Source organism: Amphiura filiformis, chromosome 7, assembly GCF_039555335.1.
Source record: "Amphiura filiformis chromosome 7, Afil_fr2py, whole genome shotgun sequence".
Classification (NCBI taxonomy): Eukaryota; Metazoa; Echinodermata; class Ophiuroidea; order Amphilepidida; family Amphiuridae; genus Amphiura; species Amphiura filiformis.
In genome coordinates this window covers 15,533,027-15,552,760 of record NC_092634.1, presented here as the reverse complement: position 1 = coordinate 15,552,760, position 19,734 = coordinate 15,533,027, and the positions used below count along the sequence as shown (strand labels likewise).

At 38.9% G+C, this 19,734-nt stretch overlaps 3 protein-coding genes across 3 annotated transcripts; all 3 read right to left on the bottom strand.

Annotated features, from left to right (window-relative positions):
* Nucleotides 1-1,184: 1,184 nt before the first annotated feature.
* On the bottom strand, nt 1,185-5,302 carry LOC140156796 (uncharacterized). Its single transcript, XM_072179777.1, has 3 exons — nt 5,129-5,302; nt 4,334-4,438; nt 1,185-3,661 (listed from the first exon to the last, which is right to left on the bottom strand). The coding sequence occupies exons 1-3, from the start codon at nt 5,300-5,302 to the stop codon at nt 3,389-3,391; spliced, it is 552 nt and encodes a 183-aa protein (XP_072035878.1). The 3' UTR covers nt 1,185-3,388.
* A 26-nt stretch (nt 5,303-5,328) lies between these two features.
* LOC140157667 (zinc finger Y-chromosomal protein 1-like) lies at nt 5,329-6,225 on the bottom strand. Its single transcript, XM_072180906.1, has one exon. It carries the CDS (start codon nt 6,223-6,225, stop codon nt 5,329-5,331), a length of 897 nt encoding a protein of 298 aa, XP_072037007.1.
* Nucleotides 6,226-6,352: 127 nt separating this feature from the next.
* On the bottom strand, nt 6,353-18,497 carry LOC140156794 (uncharacterized). Its single transcript, XM_072179774.1, has 5 exons — nt 18,411-18,497; nt 10,196-10,484; nt 9,098-9,322; nt 8,250-8,397; nt 6,353-7,019 (listed from the first exon to the last, which is right to left on the bottom strand). Exons 2-5 carry the CDS (start codon nt 10,437-10,439, stop codon nt 6,353-6,355), a joined length of 1,284 nt encoding a protein of 427 aa, XP_072035875.1. The 5' UTR covers nt 10,440-10,484; nt 18,411-18,497.
* Nucleotides 18,498-19,734: the final 1,237 nt, after the last annotated feature.

Genomic DNA, 19,734 nt, shown 5'->3' with positions numbered 1-19,734 from the left:
TCGGGCCACTAAATGTTGAAATTCACCATGCAGCTTTAAAGCCATAATGTACGATCTTAGAATATGAAATTGGTTAATTTTTTTCAAACCTGATTTTTTTTTGCATATTATGTCCCAACCTGCACCTAAATGGAATTGGCCAAATTTGTTGTCTTTGTAGGTCAACAGAGCAAAGTTCAACATATTATCATAATTTAAAAATTATGATAATATGTCCTCCCATAGAACTGCATGTTAAATGGCCAAAATAACCAGTGGGATTTCTTTCACTTTACCTTGTTATTTCAACTTAAAATGGACATCAACCCTTCCCGTCAGTTATTACTGATATTATTTCAACATTTTGAATAAAGAATAACAAAATTAAAATTTAATGGAAATCGTACATTAAGGCTTTAACTACAGAAACCAGTTCCATGGCGTTCATGAAACAAGAAAATAAGACAACCAAAACCTGGTTGAAATTGTGGTTTTTTTCTGTCAGTTGTATTTAAAAAATATCAAATTTCACAATTTAGGGTTATATACTGGGGGTTTGTGAGCCTCCTTGTAAAACATCTTACTAGGAAATGTACATGTATGTAGACTCCACAATGGGTGGGATTTCTTAATATAAATATTGGCTAAATTCTTCTGTACATTATCTATTTACAATTCTCAATAAACTTAACTAGTATGATGAGCAGCAGCAAACCAGTCATTCATCAGGATTGAGCAAAGTGGACTCTATTTCTTCTACAAGAAATACCCCTATCAGTATTTTCAATTTACAATGAAATACCATTGACAAACAATAATTTAAAGGGATGCCTACATTTACAAAGCATGTAAACCCCATCACCCCAACCTACATGTATACAAGTAGTTGATTGACACATTTTCCTGTCTTTATGGCTGTTACCTCTATAGAGCTTTCTACATATTTATTTAAACTTAAAAGTTTTGAAAATAAGTTAACATTTTCTGGTATTTCCCTCTTAATATATATAGTAAATTGCTCTGGTGGTATTCATCTGTTATACCCACAGAATTAGAGAAGGAGAACCGGGACTCCCTATACCATCACATACAATCGTGCCATCAGCTATGGGGAGAAAATTGGGGGTATTCAGGTCCTTGCCGACGGTGCTGGAGACGAACGAAAACAATTCAAGCGCCTCATCATTAGCGCCTCTAAAGCGTCTCTCAATGGCGCCCATCATCCATGTCGCGCTTGCATTGCCTCGAGCGCGCATTCCAAGAGAAACCGAATACCCCCAATTTTTGCTCCATGCCTGTATCAAAATGGCGGGCGAGTCCCGGTTCTCTGTCTCCAATTCTGTGGTTATACCAGTATTCACACCCTGGTACTTACTGGCCAACCCTGAAAAATATCAACATAAGCTCATCACTACAATTCAATATATACAGACCATAAGACCAACCCATATATGCATTTTCCAAAATGTCATTGATCAATTGATAATGGGTCCAGTATTCACATCATCCCTGCCCACATGCAAAATACTGCCGATTGGCCGAAATGAATATTGTGTCGAATTTTGAACCAATCAAGGAGGATATTAATAAGATCATCGTCAAATGCTAGTTTGACCATAAATAGTTTAAAGCCTAGTCATAATTGGCAATTGAAATGGGCATTTCAAGTTATCAACGAATCAGAAATGCTATTAGATGACCAGTAGTGTCCAGGGGGTTAAGTTTGTCACACCATAAAAGTAAAGAAGCATGATAAAAACAAAACAGCTTGATTTTCAAATGGCATCACAATTTTTCCTTCCTTTGTGCTTTCACAGATCTAAACAGAACCAATATCATTTAGGTTTAGCCAACTGTTTTGTGGTAACATTAAGTGGAAGTAGACAAAACCAAGGAGAAACTAAACAGAAAAGTGTGTTTTTAACTCATTTGCCTAAGATATACACAGTATACACATGCTGTTTGTCTACATCTGGACCCAATATCATTCAGTGACATCATGGGATAAATGTCTACCATACCCCTCGTACTGTCATTGCTTCATTGGAGGCATACAACTTTTACAAGGAAGACCATTTTCAATGACTGTTTTAATTGAGGTATACACCATAACAATATGTTATAAATTACTTTTGAATTATACATATAACAATTATACTAGTCTCAAATTTTCAGAAATGATGAAAATGAAACGGTTGTTTTTGAGAACAGGAGTTGCGATTATATTTTTAGAATTTCAGAGCACGATCCTGTCATAACGGCACAGTAAGACACGGTTGCTGATAGACAGTCATGCTGTGGCGCATAACCAAAGTCGCGCGAGAATATTCTCACAAGTACGAAACAATGCGAACGGTAAGTTTTTCAGTCGTTACTGCAAGCATATAACACAAATACATGGGCAGAGTAGACGACAAAAGGCTTTAGTCTATCCCTATATGTAGTCCATGACAGTTTGAAGTGAGCTGAAATGACTGCCCAAACAGATATCATCACATGTTAGCACACAAAGCAAATATGGTCAAAACATTTAATCTACTAATCAGTTACTTAGCATCGTCAATAAAAATATAGTTTCAAAAGAAGTTGTATAAACAAATCCAATTTTAATTTCAACGCAATGGCTTTAATTCAAATTACAATCTGACAATATGGCATATTATAGAACAAATGGGCTATTCCAGTTGAAATCCTTTTGATCCATACACCTCCTATAGAAGACATGACCTTATCTCCCACACAGGTAGATTTCAAATGGAAATACCCATTCAGGTAACCCTATTTGAAATTCACACTCCTTGTGTGGAAGATTATGGTCATGCCTTCCATTTGGGGGGTGTATGGATTTCAACTTGAATATCCCAATCTGACATACAATGACATAGGCCCTATAAAAATTGGATTTGTTCAGCAGATGTCTTTAATCTGTATGGTTTCTAATTAACTTATATACTGCTATGAGTACACTATATAGTTCTTTCCAGCAGGACATTTTATGAAAAATACCTATTATGCAATATGCACACCCGTCAAAATATATTCAACCAATTTATTTCTTGCGATTTGAGCACATATTCAACCACACAGTGGACACCATATTTAATACACTGCATCAACACAGTACATAAACAATCAAATCACACCACTTGGTCCTCGAGTGCGCTGTCCCCAGTGTGTGATTGGTTGTGGTATTTTTGTTTACCGCATGCAATATTTTTCTGAATCAATTTTCGAAAAATTCTGATCAGTTGCTGAAAAGGTCTATTACTCTTGCAAGTAATATGCTGCTGTATCTGGTAATGGGATTAGGGTGGACACAGTGCCTATTGAATAGGACCTTGTTTATAGCAGTGAAGACCACTTGAATAGCTTGATACCTGTGTGTTTTGAAGCTTTCCATTACCAGTCTCTAGCTATAGTGAAACTGCTGTTGTGGCTGCTGTTGTAGTGGTTGCTGTACTTGTTGTACTTGCTGTACTTGCAGCGGTTGCTGTTGAAGTGGTTGTTGTTGCTGCTGTGGCTGTTGCTGATATGGGATGTTGATATACACCTGTTCCTGGGGTACATTAGTGAGGGTTATGTGGGAATTGGTAACTTGTTGTGTTACTTGGTTATAGCTTGGTGGTTGGTAGTTGCTTGGCATTGTAAACGACACCTGTTGGCCATCATGTGAAACATGCACCTACAAAATGATCAATAAAACATAATAACGGTGAATGGTAAGAAGAGATTAAGGAACAAGGTCATATTGGCAGACATGTGCTCATCACCTGCACAAGTATGGTGTCATTTACTGCATGATATCATTTGGTAATAGACCCAAGTTTATCAGGGTGTTGCTGATGGTCTAGTGCACTCACACACTCAGACGACTTCTTTCAGACTCCTATGATAGCTCTCCAGACGTCTGTCCTGCATGCAGTTCCTGATTTCGTCTAGTGCAGGGATTCTCAATAGGTCGCAATTTCATACTAAAGTAAAAAAAGGTAAAGGAGACGACCCTGTATAAACAGTGATCGGAGTGCCCATCTCTCTTTCATTGGCGATTGGGCCAGACTCCTCCATGTAATGTTGCTATAGGGGGATCGCTACACCTCCTCTACAGCGAGTCTGTTACCTTCCCAGCATTTAAGAATGCCGGTACCCATTTAAACACCTGGGTGGAGAGGAGTAATCGAGATAAAGTGCCTTACTCAAGGGCACAACACGATGGCGTCGCCGGGGCTCGAACCCGCAACCTTCCGATTATGAGTCCGGGCCCGTTCCGCTCGGCCACCGTGCTCTCTAAACTACAACAACCACGAAATATTCACCTACTGAACTTGAGGTGAACCAATAAAATGTATAGACTTACCTGCTGAGCTGCAGCCAGATGCACCGGTATATTAATCTGTTGCTGTGCGATTTGGTGGGAACCAACTACCTCCTGATGGACAACTTCTTGTGGGATACCTTGCACCTGTATGGATTGTGATGTAACAAACAGGTTAGTTTTCTATACATTGAACCTTTACACACAGATCAATTGGATTACAAATAATTATCCATGTAAGTAGTCGTGAAAGCCCAGACTGAATTTCCTATTCCTTTACTAATGAAAATGAAATCAACCAAGAATTTCACCAAATTTATTATCCATTAAATGTGAAATGTGCATATGCAACCTGTTGACCCTTTGCACACACATCAGGTTTTGAAATTGCATCATGTATGGTTATGTATACAGTGCTCTGGCAAGAAGTGATCATCAGCATGTATCGGAACTCCAAACAAGTTAATCTGTTATGTATGTGTGTAACATGTGCATCCATGTTGCCTACATATCACAACATTGATCAAGTAAACAGCACTCTCATGTAAAATGGAGGATTCCATTTAGGTGTACGTAGTCCTTGCGTAGAACGCTCACAACATCAAGCAGGCCATCTGACCTCCCTCAAAATAATACACACTGGATACTTTGTAGCATGCAAATATTTGAAAAAGAATTTTGCATTGTAAACTAAAAACACAAGATTCTTTTAGGCGTTGTCTGTTCGCACCATCAAGCAATTGCCATCTGGGCTCGCTCAAAAGTAGCAAGTGCTGGAGGCCAATTTTTGAAAAAGAATCTTGCATAATTTTTACTTTATACCCAAGTCCCACTCACCTGCTGTATAATTTGTTGTTGTACTTGTCCCTGACTCACGTGTAGCTGTACCTCATGCTGTTGTGCCATCTCCTGCTGCTGTGACACCTGCAGCTGTATACCCTCAGAATGGACCTCCATATCTTGTATCTGTACTCCTTCATGCAGGATTATCTCTCCATCCTTTCCCTTCATCTCTTTGTCTTCTGCATCCGGGTTGATCACAACTGTCGCTTGGTAGTCAGTCCGTGCTGCTTGCGCCGAAAGTGTCTCCGCCTCATATGTACACGCAGGGCATTTGGGGTTGTGTATCGCCGATCTGGGCAATGTTTGCACAAGTATGGGTGATCACCGGAATGGGTGCGCAAGTGCTTTTTCATGTAGTGGCTGACAAATTCCTTGCTGCAGAACTTGCATTTGATTTTTTCTGTGTGAATCTTCTCATGTTCTCGCAAGCTGCTTTTGGTGGCAAGAATTTTCATGCAATGCATGCATTGGTAGCGATCGGTATTCTTCATGTGTACCTTCATGTGCTCGTTAAGTTCTGCTTTTGTTTCATGCTTTCTTTTGCACATCTTGCATTTGAAGAGATGTTCTTCTTCATGCAATTGTAACTTGGTGTACGTTGGGAGATAAACTCCGCAGTTTGAACACTGGAATCCACCCGTGTGTTTACCAATGTGCCGGGTCAGACCCTCGGGTCGCTTGAACATCTTGCCACATGTTCCACACTGGTAATGCTTAGTCTGAATGTGAATGTTCTCATGGTTTGTCAGATGTGTGATGTTATTGAAAAGCTTCTCACAGTATTTACATTTGTACACTTGCATCTCTATCACTTCTGTGTCTTGCAGAATGCGCTGCTTCAGTGTTTCCACCACAGCATTTCCTTCATTATTTTCCGCTTCTACGTCATGCTTTACCAACGTAGGATCCTGATTCTGGGGTATCGTTCTGATAATGTTGCTTTTCTTGCGAGGAGTTGGCGCAGGTATCTCGTATCCTGGATGAGCACGTCGTATGTGTTTATTCATAATCTTCTTCTGGGTGTACGAATTCTGACAGTACGGGCAGCGGTAAGGTTTCTCGCCAGTGTGAATCGTCACATGGTGGCGCATTTCTCTGCGATCAAATGTCTTGTTACAAACTGTGCACGTTGCTTTGTTTTCCTTCAAATGTACACTACGTTCATGCTCGTTTCTCGCACCCGACCTAGAGAACGATTTCTCGCATCCCAATCGGCAATTAAATGGACGTTCTCCTGTGTGAATTCTCTCGTGCTCTCGTTTGTATGTTTTGGTTTTCATTACTGCCACAAAAATCACATGACCAGAATACTTTAGGCGGTTTGGGTGGCGCTTGCTCGGGATGCTTCGCCCTGATGTGTTTGAAAAGATTTTTTCTCAGTGTGTACTGTCCAGGACAATGATTACATTTAAATGCTCTAATCAAGTGTGCTGTCTTTTGAGGTCTTCTCAGTTTAATCTCATCTGTATTTACCAGTCTTTTCTTCTTTTTCATCTTCTTTTTCTTCTTCTTTTTCTCTTTAAGCTTAATCACCTGTATATCACCATTCTCTCCCTCCATCACTTTATCAGTCCCTTCTTGTACAACACCGCCCATGACCTCTTCTTCCTCTTTTTTCAACTTCAGAAGTTTCTTCAATTCTTTTTTCTTCTCTTTGGCTTTCTTTTTTTCTGCTTTTGAGACAATCTTTTGACCGTGTGCTATAACCAGATGTTTTCTAAGACACTGCCTGGTTTGGAATATCTTGGCACAGTGCAAGCATAGGAATTCTTCGGTGGAGTGTTTGAGTTCCATGTGATAACGGTGTGCTGTTCTGTTGTTGAATTTCCTATCACATTCATCACATTTGTAAGGTGTTTCACCTGTGTGAATTCTCCGATGAGATCTGCAATGGGAAACAACATCAAAGCACTTCAGATTAACTTTTCCTATCAAATACGTCCAAAATTTGACACCACGATACCCAGCTACACATGTAAACAGGAAAGTTGAGGAAACAAACCAAAAGATCAATGACATCCAAATTCCTATACACGTAACTAGTCTCATTTTTCAGCCGACCCCCTCTCCCCCTGCCAGAAACCTGTCCTGAAATGTTGAAAATGTTGGGTCATATATGAGGTATGCGCATATATGGGATATACTGGCAGAGTCCTGGTTGATTGAATTCAGAACAGCTGCAGAGGTGGTAGCAGTTGTGTACATAAGACGCATTCAAAATCCATGGCATTGCACTTGGGTTTTTTTAAAGTATAAGGCCAATGTCCACGCAACTTGGACCTGTCCCAGGGGTTTATGAGTAAAGAGGTAGTAGGTAAGCTATGTATGTGTTAGGTCAAATGTGGGTAATTTGAAGTAATTTTCAAAAAAAGTAATTAAATGTATATAGTATGTCCTACCCCTATACAAGTATACGTTTCAGGGGGGTACTACACCCCTGTGGTACATTTGTGAATATTTTTGCATTTTTCTCAAAAAATAATAACACACTGGTAACAAAAGTTATGTATATTATTGGGGCAAGGAAACCAATTACTACACTGAAATTTCAGTGACTCAACACAAACGGTTCAGTATATATAATAGGAAATGAGGTACATACTAGCGGTACCTTATTTCTTATCATAAATAATGAACCGCTTGTCTTGGGTCACTGAAATTCCAGTGTAGTAATTGGATTCCTTGCCCCTATCATGTACATAACTTTTGTTACCACTGTGTTATTAGTTGTTGAGAAAAATGCAAAAATAGACACAGATTTATAGAGGGGTGTAGTACCCCCTTAAAGGGAAATTTTATGGGGCGTTCAAATGTGATAAGAATCTCATCCACAGGTAGGGTAGAAGTTTTTAAAAAAATGGCTTGAAGGAAAACAAATGAAAAAGTACATTTTTAGCTGACATTTTTAGTTAAAAGCAACTTCACACTATCCCTATTGCATATTTGGACTTCTCATGCATTTTCCTCGGTCAGAAAATGTATACTTTAAGAATAATTAATTAGTTATAGTTATGCTAATTTGAAGCTCGCAAGGCATAAAATGTGAAGGGTGGCGAGTTCAATACACATGATTCAGTTGACTTTTGATGAAAATATGTTTTTTGTTTAAATGTACCTGAAGCCTTCTTTAGACTTGAAACGCTTGCCGCAGTCATCACAGTGAAACTTCTTCATCTGTTTTTCTTCAATCATGTGTTTCTGCAATGCATCCTCTGACTCGTACATCATAGAGCACATGTTGCACTTGAAACGGAAGATCTTTCCTGTAAATGTGGAATAATAGACAATTCAATCAGACCTGCACTAATTAACTCACATAATTATCTTGTACTTGATTAATAATCTGAAAGAACAACTACCGTAATTAATAAGAGACTTACAAGTGAAGACAACTTCCATATTTAATCCAAATCTGGAATTTTTACCATTTGTCTTGTATTTATTTTTTCAATGGGTATTTCTTCTCCTTCAACAAATTAGATATACACAATTTAAAGTTCTTGGCAGTTGTGTAACAGCATAAGGCATTATATAGTAATATCCACTTCATAAACTCCAAAGATTTAAGCCTCATCAAACCTTATGGAAACTTAGTTATGAATGTTTTGAGTCATCCAGTAGCATAAAATAGACAATATGAATCAAATTTTGGACTCTCCAACGATTTTTAGTAAAGTTGCGACCCATTCACCGGGTCTTCATCAGACTGCGCAGAGACTTGACCGATGGTTTTGTCATGCATGTGATGGTAATCGGCAAGGATTCAGGAAGTAGTTTCACGGTGGGGTCCCAGGTCTGCAATAACTGAAAATGGAGCAGCCAGCACTCAATAAGAAGGGGGGGGGTCTCCGTTTCCTATTATCAAACGCCTGGGATTTTTCCATCTCATGCAATATATTCTTGTATCACACTGTCGCACACAAAGACATTCAATAAATTAATATTATATTTATTGTTCATTACCAGTAACAAGTTCTGTCACTTGTTCCTCTGGTTCATCAGTAGCTTCCTCACCACCCTTCTCTACAACTTTTCTTGGTATGTTTGGTTGTGCAACACCGACCACCTCCCCAGCTTCCAATTGTTGACTGACAGGCACCAGAATGTTTTGCTGCTCTGTTTCTTCTGACTGTGTGAAATGCACAACTACATTCTCCATATCATCGCCTGTCAACTCTGCCACTGTGCCTGCAAGAATGATGGACAAAGATTTGTTGGCACTTAATGGGAATGTTTGCTTTAAAAATCCATCATGTACAATCTTAATATATGAAATTTGTTACAGTAATTTATTTCAAACATGATTTTTTGGCATATTTGTAATGATTACACATACACATGTCCCAAATTACACCTAAATGGAATCAGCCTAATTTGTTGTGTTTGTACATGTAGGTCAACTGAGCAATTTTACATGAATGTCTGCCATAGAGCTCCATGTTAAACATTAACAATCAAAATAGCCAATCAGGTTTCTTTCTGTAATTTCTGTAAAGGTTAGGAAATTTTAGATATTTCAGCCAGTATTACTTTAGCACCTTTGTTGAATTGAGCATGGGAACTCAAACAAGAACCCTTTCTTTCCTAAAGACACAATGTCAACAATGCCCAGGAACGTAATTTTTTGCCATTTTCTGCTATTCCTTTTCTCCGATCAGCACCAGATGAATCGACCTTCCTTTTACGCGCTATTTTTTAAAAACCAATCAAGGGTTGTGAGGAATTTGATTGACAGTGACATCAGATACAAACGATAGTCTTTTTAATTTTGTCTTAGCAGTCAAGTTAGCTCAATCGATAAGGCGTTCGACTATGGTGTGAGAGGTTGCGGGTTTGAACCCTGGGAACTGACCCTGGTTGTTAATTTTGTGGAATGTCTAGTCCCTGATTTGTTGTTCAATGGTTTATGGAATGATGTGGGGCTGTAGTGTAGTGGTCAGCGACAACCTGTAAAGTGTGCTGAGGCTTGTGGATCAACGTCTAGGCATTGTGCCTGTGCGTAGACACACTAGTATAAATCAGTGTGCTTGCTTTTTTGTGTCTTTAATTCTAGTTGATTACCTTCTTGTCCTTCCATAGATGTGCCCTCTACAACCATGATGGCATGATTGTTACGAGTTCCATCAGCAGACACAATGGAAGCAACAGCTTGCATCTGCTCCTCTTGCTCTCCGCCCTGCTGGGTGATAATCTGGTGTTTGCCGCCTTGAGGATTGGCAAGTTTGATGAGCACTTGGAGTAGCTCCATGCTATCCTCCGTTGCCTGGACTGTTGTCACTGGCACTGGGTTTTCTCTGGATTCCATGATGGTGTCTACAACCTTTGGTTGTTGGTATTTGAAATCATGGATCTACAAATATAAGTAAAATACAATCAATTGAAGTTTCAAATGTTAGCACAATACATTTGCAACTACCATGTAATATACTTAATCGCCCCCATAATTTTCCATGAAAAGTGATCAAAATGCAGAAATTATGATGTGAGGGACAGTGAGTAAGCTTAACCAGGGCTCAAATTTCGGGGAGACCACCAAGGCCATTGCCTGCCCTTTTTCAGTTTTGGCCTTGTCCCCAGATCTTTGTCAACTTCAAGGCATTCTTCATCACTTGTTGTTGTTGGCCTTAGTGTCCTTCTTTGTCTTTGCCCAGTGGCCTTGAAAATGGGTGTCCAAAAAATCAAAATTCGAGGCCTGAGCTTAAGGGGGTACTGCACCCCTGCCCAATTGTGTGCCTACTTTTGCATTTTTCTCAAAAATTATAGTGTATTGGGGACAAGTAAGATATGTATATTATAGTAACTAGGAGCCCAGACAATTTATTCAGCTCATCAGACACAAAAGGTTTGATGGCCTGGTTATGTTAGTATAGGGCCAAGATTCAAAATTCCATATTGCTGCCGGGTCACAGCCTGTACGTTTAGCCTGGGGGTCACAAAATAGGGGGCCAAAAAATGCATTTATTCAGCTCAAGAGACACATGGACAAAACTTGTTGGATATCACTCCCAGGAGGATACTTTTCATGCCTATAGCAATGACAGCAATTTTGGCCTGTACGGGGCCCAGACAGTAGCCCCAAAGGGCCCGCCCATATGGTGTTATTCAGCTGAAGAGACACATGGATAAAACTTTTGCATTGGAACTATCACCCATTGGGGTGCTCAAAATACCAATGACAGCAACTTTGTCCTGTATGGGGCCCAGACAGTAACCTTAAAGGGCCTGATGTCCAACAACTGATTTATTCAGCTGAAGAGACACATGGATGAATCTTTTTGCATTGGAACTATCACCCATTGGGGTGCTCAAAAATACCAATGACAGCAACTTTGTCCTGTCGGGGCCCAGACAGTAGCCTTAAAGGGCCTGATGTCCAACAACTGATTTATTCAGCTGAAGAGACACATGGATAAAACTTTTTGCATCGGAACTATCACCCATTGGGGTGCTCAAAAATACCAATAACAGCAACTTTGTCCTGTACGGGGGCCCAGACAGTAGCCTTAAAGGGCCTGATGTCCAACAACTGATTTATTCAGCTGAAGAGACACATGGATGAATCTTTTTGCATTGGAACTATTACCCATTGGGGTTTATAAAAATACCAATGACCGCAACTTTTTCCTGTACGGGGCCCAGACAGTAGCCTTAAAGGGCCTGATGTCCCATAGCTGGTTATTCAGCCAAAGAAACACATGGATGGATCTTTTGCATCCCAATTATTACGCATTTGGGGTTACAAAAATACCAATGACAGCAACTTTTTCACCCCCCCCCCTTATGAGCTCCTAAAATCTAACATTTTGAATTGCTGAATGGGTCTTCAAACATACTGACATCAACTGACATCTTCAAACATAATTCTCCCCTTATGAGCTCCTAAAATCTGAGAGGGGGTGAAGGGGGGTAGCAGAACGTCCAGCCGAACTGATGAAAGTCCAAATCGGTATTTTGTCTCTCTATCCCATAAAAGAGTATAACGTACCCGTAGGTTATATACATTAAAAACTCTATTCCGGTTCATTAGTACAAAGCAGTAATATAGATGGATGTGCTTGAAGATTCGGTCATATTGTTCTCTCTTTTGTGTCGTATACATGCAGAAATTTCAAATGTTAATTTCATAGAAATTAAAGAAAAAGGTGTAGTTTTCATCCTTGTTGGGTCTTGGTTATGATGCTGCATCCTTGACCATTTTGTGAGAGGTATGTGCACGTATTTGGCAGTATGGTGCGTATAAACGCAATCTAGCGTGCATGTGCGCTAATGTTGGAGACGGAGATAACACGTAATTATTAACTATGATGCATGGTTAGCTCCGAAATAGAAGAGACGTATAGGATTAGAAATCCCCGTCATTTGAGTTTTTTATAAGAGACTTCTTGTTATGGGGAGATCTTCGGTTTCTGTGTCCACTTGATGATTAAGACAAGGTGGGTCGCATGTCCTGAGATATGGGACCGGAGTATAGCTGGATACTACGACTCTCAGGCTCCGTTTTGGAGTCTGAAAACTGTTACTCAGTGAAACATGAATTGTATGTGATTCACTAGGGGTTGTTATCTTGTAACATTTAACAGGGTCGAGTCCAGGCTATATAGCAGCTTGCTAGACACGTGTTTCTGGACCATGTAAACGGAATACGATGGTCCTTCATCAGTAGCTTGCTGGAGGCCCTATTTCTTTGGAACCTCTTTGGAGAGCTTGTCTATTCCTGGTGTAGGTGGGTGCTTGGGTGACTTTGTGTTTGGTATAGGTTCAGTAGGCCTATATCTGTTGCCTATTCCTGTGTATATTTGAAAGATCTTCGTGAAATTATAGGCTATCTATTTTGTTGGTGGTGAAGTGATGTTGTCACCTAACAAGGCGCTATGAGCCTATATGTCTTCGTGCATATTTTCTTAATGTTTGCAATTAAGAAGAGTTGCTGGATACCTCTTCTCTTCAAAATCTTCAGATGGAGAGATCTATTATGTGTTGGTGGATTCAGTATATCTGAATCCTCGATGGCTACAAATTTGTTGAATCCCCTACTCTCTGTTTCCAGTTCTTGAAGTTGTTGTAAGGTGGGTGAGGCGGGAGGGGTGCCCTCGTACCTCATGGAGTCCTCATAAGTGTGATCATCTTCTTCTGGAGATGGAAGTTTGGCCTTTACTTGCGTGTCCCGCAGGTTCTCAGCTCTGCTGTAGGCTATCATTGGTGGTTTGGGGAATGTTATTTTCAGCTTCTGATTGTTGCTGATAATATTCCAATGTTTTTGTATGGCCTGTTTTATGCGCTTCTCGAGATTTTGGTTTCTCCTCGAGGAATAAATGGCGGTCTTAAAAGTTGATTGAGGAACCCGCCTTGAGAAGTTCAGCTTCGCTGTAGCCTCTGGTGGAAAGTTTCTCCATGAAGAAATCTTTCTTTTCCAAGAATGTTTCATAGTTGTTATTATTTCTTGCGTATCGCATGACTTCAGCGCGTATGAAACCATCGAAAACTGGCTGCGGGTGGCATGATGATCTATGTAAGAATTGTCCTGTCTCTGTTTTCTTTGTATAACATTTGATGTCCGGGATACCTTTCTCTTTAAAGCGTTTGCCTTTGTATATGACCAGGTCTAGGAATTGGATGGTGTCCTCGGAAGCTTCATATGTAAACTTCAAAGTGTCGTGGAAGCTTGTGTTCACCTGCTGTGTGAGTGGACGAAAGTTTGTAGGTCTTCTAAACTTCCCGTCCAGAAGACTAACGTGTCATCCATATACCTGTATAAGGTGTGGATGTGTGTAGTCGATTGTAAGATCTTGTTTTCCAATTCATGGACTACAAGGTTACAGATGCTACCTGATGATCTTTGGCCCATAGGTACCCCTGAGGTTTGTAGGAAGTATTCGTCATTGAATTCAAAATAATTCCTGTATAACACCAGGCGTAGGAGTTCTGCCATGTATTTCATATCTGGAATGATTGGGTCGTAATCAAAGGGTCCAGATTTGCGAAAGTGTCTCCAAAGTAACTCGAAAAGCTTGATCTTGTGGGACCGATGTGAACATCGAAACCACATCCAGGCTGGCTAAAATGATGCCTTGAGGTAGAGTCAAGTTTTCGATCTTCCTGATGATGTCCCCTGTATCTTTAGGTAAGTGGGTTGGGATCTCACCACTGGTAGAAGGTAGAAGTCTATATGAGTTCTGAGGCCCTCTCCAGTGGAGAGGAGCAATTGGAGACAACTGGTCTTCCTACAAAACGTACTCCTGGTGGAGGGGTTTTGTGGACTTTAGGTAGCATGAAGAAAACCGGGGTTCTCATTTGACCATTAAATGGGTCCAGGTAGTCAAAGCTATGTCGATACATTTCGCAGGCTAGACTGTGTAGCATGTCTGCTGTAGCCTTTGTATGGTTATAATCTAGTTTTAGGTACTGGTCATTTTACTTAGTTGTCGGTATCCCTCTTCTAGGTAGTGTTGCTTAGATATTACTGCTATACCTCTACCTTTGTCGTAGGGTTTGAGTATCTGAGTGTTTTTCTTCAGAGTTTCCCATGCCAGTTTCTCATTTGGGTTATAGTTGGGTTTGACTTTCTTGGTTGGGATTTATGCAATACTTCCAATTCAAAAAAATCCGTCCATGTGTCTTTTCAGCTGAATAACCAGCTATGGGACATCAGGCCCTTTAAGGCTACTGTTTGGGCCCCGTGACAGGAAAAAGTTGCTGTCATTGGTATTTTTGTAAACCCCAATGGGTAATAGTTCCAATGCAAAAAGATTCATCCATGTGTCTCTTCAGCTGAATAAATCAGTTGTTGGATATGAGGCCCTTTAAGGCTACTGTCTGGGCCCCCGTACAGGACAAAGTTGCTGTCATTGGTATTTTTGAGCACCCCAATGGGTGATAGTTCCAATGCAAAAAGTTTTATCCATGTGTCTCTTCAGCTGAATAAATCAGTTGTTGGACATCAGGCCCTTTAAGGCTACTGTCTGGGCCCCGTACAGGACAAAGTTGCTGTCATTGGTATTTTTGAGCACCCCAATGGGTGATAGTTCCAATGCAAAAAGTTTTATCCATGTGTCTCTTCAGCTGAATAACACCATATGGGCGGGCCCCTTTGGGGCTACTGTCTGGGCCCCCGTACAGGCCCAAATTGCTGTCATTGCTATAGGCATGAAAAGTATCCTCCTGGGAGTGATATCCAACAAGTTTTGTCCATGTGTCTCTTGAGCTGAATAAATGCATTTTTTGGCCCCTATTTTGTGACCCCAGGCTAAACGTACAGGCTGTGACCCGGCAGCAATATGGAATTTTGAATCTTGGCCCTATACTAACATAACCAGGCCATCAAACCTTTTGTGTCTGATGAGCTGAATAAATTGTCTGGGCTCCTAGTCTATAGGGGCAAGGACTACAACTACTGCAATGGAAATTTTATTTCAGCACAGACAACAGTTGTGGAGATACAGTCAAAAATGAGGGAAAACCAATATTTGATCATTTAATCAATAGTTACTTGCCCTTGAGTTGCTGAATTTTCAGTGCAGTAATTGTAGTCCTTGCCCCTATAATATACATATCTTACTTGTCACCAATGCGCTATAATTTTTGAGAAAAATGCAAAAATAGGCACAAAATTGGCCAGGGGTGTAATTTTTTGCTTATTTTTGCCTCAAATATTTATGGAAAATAACCACAGATCATCAAATACTGACCTCAAATGAGAAACAATATAACAATCAAAATTGCTAGTCTTGGAAAACTAGAAAAAATTATGGTTTTATTTATTATTAGACATCTCAACTGATGATTAATTAATATTATAGGAATGTTTTGAATTTGGCCCATTTCACGGTTAGGCGCCACTTTTGGTGAAAAAAACTCAAAAATTTCAAAATGGATTAAATTTCATTTAATAGGGGTTTTCTTAACCAAATAAGACCAGATTTTCATTTAAATATAATTTCCCAGCTTAAATCTCTCTACTTCTCGAAGAAAATTATGATTTATTATCTCATGTTATGTAATTTTTTAACAAATTTGATAAGTATTGAGTAGTGTACATTTGTATATTAAACTTTGACTGTCCAATACATTGATAATAGATATTGAACATAAATTAGTATGTCATAAGCTCACTTCTGGCCAAATTTGGGCAAATTTGGTTGTTTAATGACAAATTTATGGCCACTTAAATGTGATTTTTGTGGTAAAAAAGGGAAATTGACATGAAAAGGTTTACTCATCAATTTTAATAATCAATGAATGACTCTGATATTTCACAGCTTTGAAGGTCATAATATGGGTAATGTTCACAAATAATATTAGCCAGTTTGAAAACACAGGTCAAATTCAAGATTCTGATGTTTGTGCAATTTTGGATGTGTCAATGTGAACGGAAATCACACACTGTAAACCAAAGCATCTTTTAGAAAATAATGATTTAAAGAGTTTTCACACACTCAGTAAATTCAATGGGATATATATTGAAACATATCAACCTGTGTTAGCTTTCGTTTTAAAACATTGTTTAAAATTTATAGAAGCGGATGTGACATTTTCAATTGTGAACGTAATATTTCATTATTATAAACAGTTTGCTTGTCAAAAATGTAAGCTTTGGGCACTTCTAACACATATATTTTGTGAGATTCTATTGAATTGAGCATTGATGCTACAATGTTTTTCCTGACCCTTTATATTTTTGACAAGCAAAATGTTTATAATACTGAAATATTCCGTTCACAATTGAAAATGTCACATCCGCTTCTATGAATTGTATACAAAACTGTCCCCTAAAGACAACAACAAAGCCATGAAATAATCATATGTGACATGTATGAAATAATAAACCTATTTTAGAAAGTCAAATATCAAGTTGTTCAAGTATTTTTGCCCAAAAACTACCAATTTTGAGGATGTGACATGTGAACGGAAACTGAAGCTTTTTGAGTCCCCTGTCACAATTAAAGAAAGCACACTGAATTAAAGATTTGTTGTGTTTTTTGAACCCCCACAAACCAGTAATGAAATAACTTCAAGTTGGCATCCTAGCCCTATTCTATAGTCTTAGTTCTTTGAAGAAACTATTTTGGATGTGACAGGTACCATGGATGTGACACATGTGAACGGAAACTTTGAAATGACATCTGCAAGCTAAGTTGATGAAGGAGTTTTCATTAAATGGTGTCATTAGATAGCTCATAGCAAGGGATTTTTAAAAATTAAGGAGAAAAAATTCTACCACATATTTGTTGATAAATTATACTATTTGGAAAATTAATCGGATGTGACAAAATTGTGAACAGAATTTGTTGGCAAAAATTCAAAATATCGCTGTATCTACATATTAAGAGCAACAAGTGTAATTTGTTCAAAAAATAGTATCAAGAGTCTGAACTTTACTAAAACACACTAGTTTGCCATTCATGTAAAGTATTAGTTGATCTTTTCCATATTGAATAAGGTACATAGATGTGAACGGAAAATGTCACATCCGAATTCAGAAATCATGGAAATTTAAATGGTTCTCATGCTAGTTTAACTGACAACTAATACTTTGTTCATGTATGGCTGTATAGTGCAACTTGTTCACTACATAAAAACAACAAAAGCAGCTGGTAGGCTCAACATAGTTAAAAGTGGCAGCATTGGAAAACAAATGTCTGTTTCCAGGTTGCTAGTGAAATGTGGTTTTTTAACCACTTCTGAGTCTGACCCCTGTGCGCCCTGAAAGATAAAAGCAGAAAGGCCGATTAAGCTAGTGGAGGTAGGCCATACAGAGACAATGAAAAATCACCAACAGTAAATTCTGTAACCCCATTATTTTTTACACACCAGGCCAGATATGCTGAAAATCAAAAAGTGGCACCTAACTGTGAAATGGGCCATTTGTCATTTGAATATCAATATTGATTTTATGATTATCATTAATCCATTATATCATTGTATATATACATCACATGCAGCTCAGATCATGAGAAAGATCTCCTGCCTCTGATTACTGGAATGCAACATCGTAATAAAACAATGATGTTGAGTTTCTGTTTTACTGAAGATGGAAAGTATTTAACACACGTAGAACTATTTACACACGCTCACTCAATTGACAGGCTTGTTGTCGTTGTTATCGTGTACGAACACAATGTAAAAAGCTGGGAACCCGTTAACGTTTGGTACCGAACAAAAACAGCTTCATGAACCACATCCATACCCAAATTTCTGATGCCAATATTACAGGAAGGTTGAATTACATCTTTTACGACACTTTTGGAATATATTTAGTAAAATAATGGTTATATCTTACCGAAAATAGCCTTCAAAATATCCCCTTCAGAACGCCATTCTATGCGCCGAACATGTGTGACGTCACGCATTTGCTGGCTCTCGTTCACATTCACGAAGACTGTAAGAAAAATTGTCGGGAATCAAATTGAAATGAGTATTCGAAGCCCGTCATCCAAAACAAACTGGAAAATGATTGGTTGGTACCCGACACTCTTCCTGACGTAAAAAGGAACCGATTTGCCGCATGGTGGCGCAGGGAATCAACTAAACTTAGGAGAACATTTTCGACCTATCAAAAATTGTTTCCCCTCCCTTTTTTTGGATCTGAGACTAGTAGGGTAAGTGGGACACGCCCGGGGACTTACCACCCCATTGCAAATATAGGCCTATATGTAGGCTAAGCTGTATGATTTCACTGCTCAACATTGGAGTTTATTTGGTATTTGAGCTGCATGCGGGAGATGCTTGAGACCAACACTACCTTGATGTGGCGGTCAACTTTGAGGAATTATACTTATTTATTACCAAATATTTAAAAGTCTTTGCTGAGAATTAGGAGAAAATGAGAGATACTATAGAACGCTTTTTACAAGCCTGATAGTGATAGCAGAAAATCATGATGCAATTTAGCCAATTACGGCCTATTACAAATTAAAATTACAAAGCAAAGGAAGGCAAAACTTTCGGTTTATAATCTTACCTTAGGACTGCAACTATAACAAATGACATTAATAAAGTTGATCAAAAACGCGGTTTTATTAAATGAATTATCGGATTAAACATATGAAAAACAGATATTTTCTGTAAAAAGCACACATACCTAGACTCACACGAACGCCCCCTGTCACAAGCAATGCTGATCCATACCGTTTTCTAAATACATGATCTTGGAGATTGAAGGCAGCATATACATAAGTTAATGGGGGTGTTTCATTTTGCCCCTTGGTCCACTTTGCCCCGTCTCCCCTACGTCCTTATTGTAAGCAATTAATGCATCTTGACGTGGAAATAAGTCGGATGTATAGGTCTATACTTAATGCAAAATACAAAAATTGTGCATAGATTTGAACTTATGAACCAATTAATACGACTTAAACCAACAAGTGTTCACCTGGTCGAAGTCACCAATCTATGGAAAAGGGACAATATGAAGGCTATTCTGAACATGTCTCGGTTTTGTTGGGCAAAATATACCATACCCAGTAAAACTGTGGTATCTGCAAGCATTAGATATTAAATGAATTATTTGAACAGAAATAAAGGTATTTAATCATTTTTTTTGAAATAAATCTGTAATGATTTCTACATAGATGTGGGCAACCTTTTTAATCAAAATTAAGCTT

What these genes read in the sequence shown, in the direction of transcription:
- LOC140156796 (XM_072179777.1), bottom strand. Translation starts at nt 5,302, where the DNA reads ATGAAGGGAAAGGATGGAGAGATAATCCTGCATGAAGGAGTACAGATA. An exon ending in AACAACAAATTATACAGCAG is followed by an intron (nt 4,439 to 5,128) that starts GTGAGTGGGACT and finishes CAATCCATACAG; the next exon opens with GTGCAAGGTATCCCACAAGA. An exon ending in ATCTGGCTGCAGCTCAGCAG is followed by an intron (nt 3,662 to 4,333) that starts GTAAGTCTATAC and finishes ATCATTTTGTAG; the next exon opens with GTGCATGTTTCACATGATGG.
- LOC140157667 (XM_072180906.1), bottom strand. Translation starts at nt 6,225, where the DNA reads ATGCGCCACCATGTGACGATTCACACTGGCGAGAAACCTTACCGCTGC.
- LOC140156794 (XM_072179774.1), bottom strand. Translation starts at nt 10,439, where the DNA reads ATGGAATCCAGAGAAAACCCAGTGCCAGTGACAACAGTCCAGGCAACG. An exon ending in ATCTATGGAAGGACAAGAAG is followed by an intron (nt 9,323 to 10,195) that starts GTAATCAACTAG and finishes TCATTCTTGCAG; the next exon opens with GCACAGTGGCAGAGTTGACA. An exon ending in AAGTCTAAAGAAGGCTTCAG is followed by an intron (nt 7,020 to 8,249) that starts GTACATTTAAAC and finishes TTCCCATTGCAG; the next exon opens with ATCTCATCGGAGAATTCACA.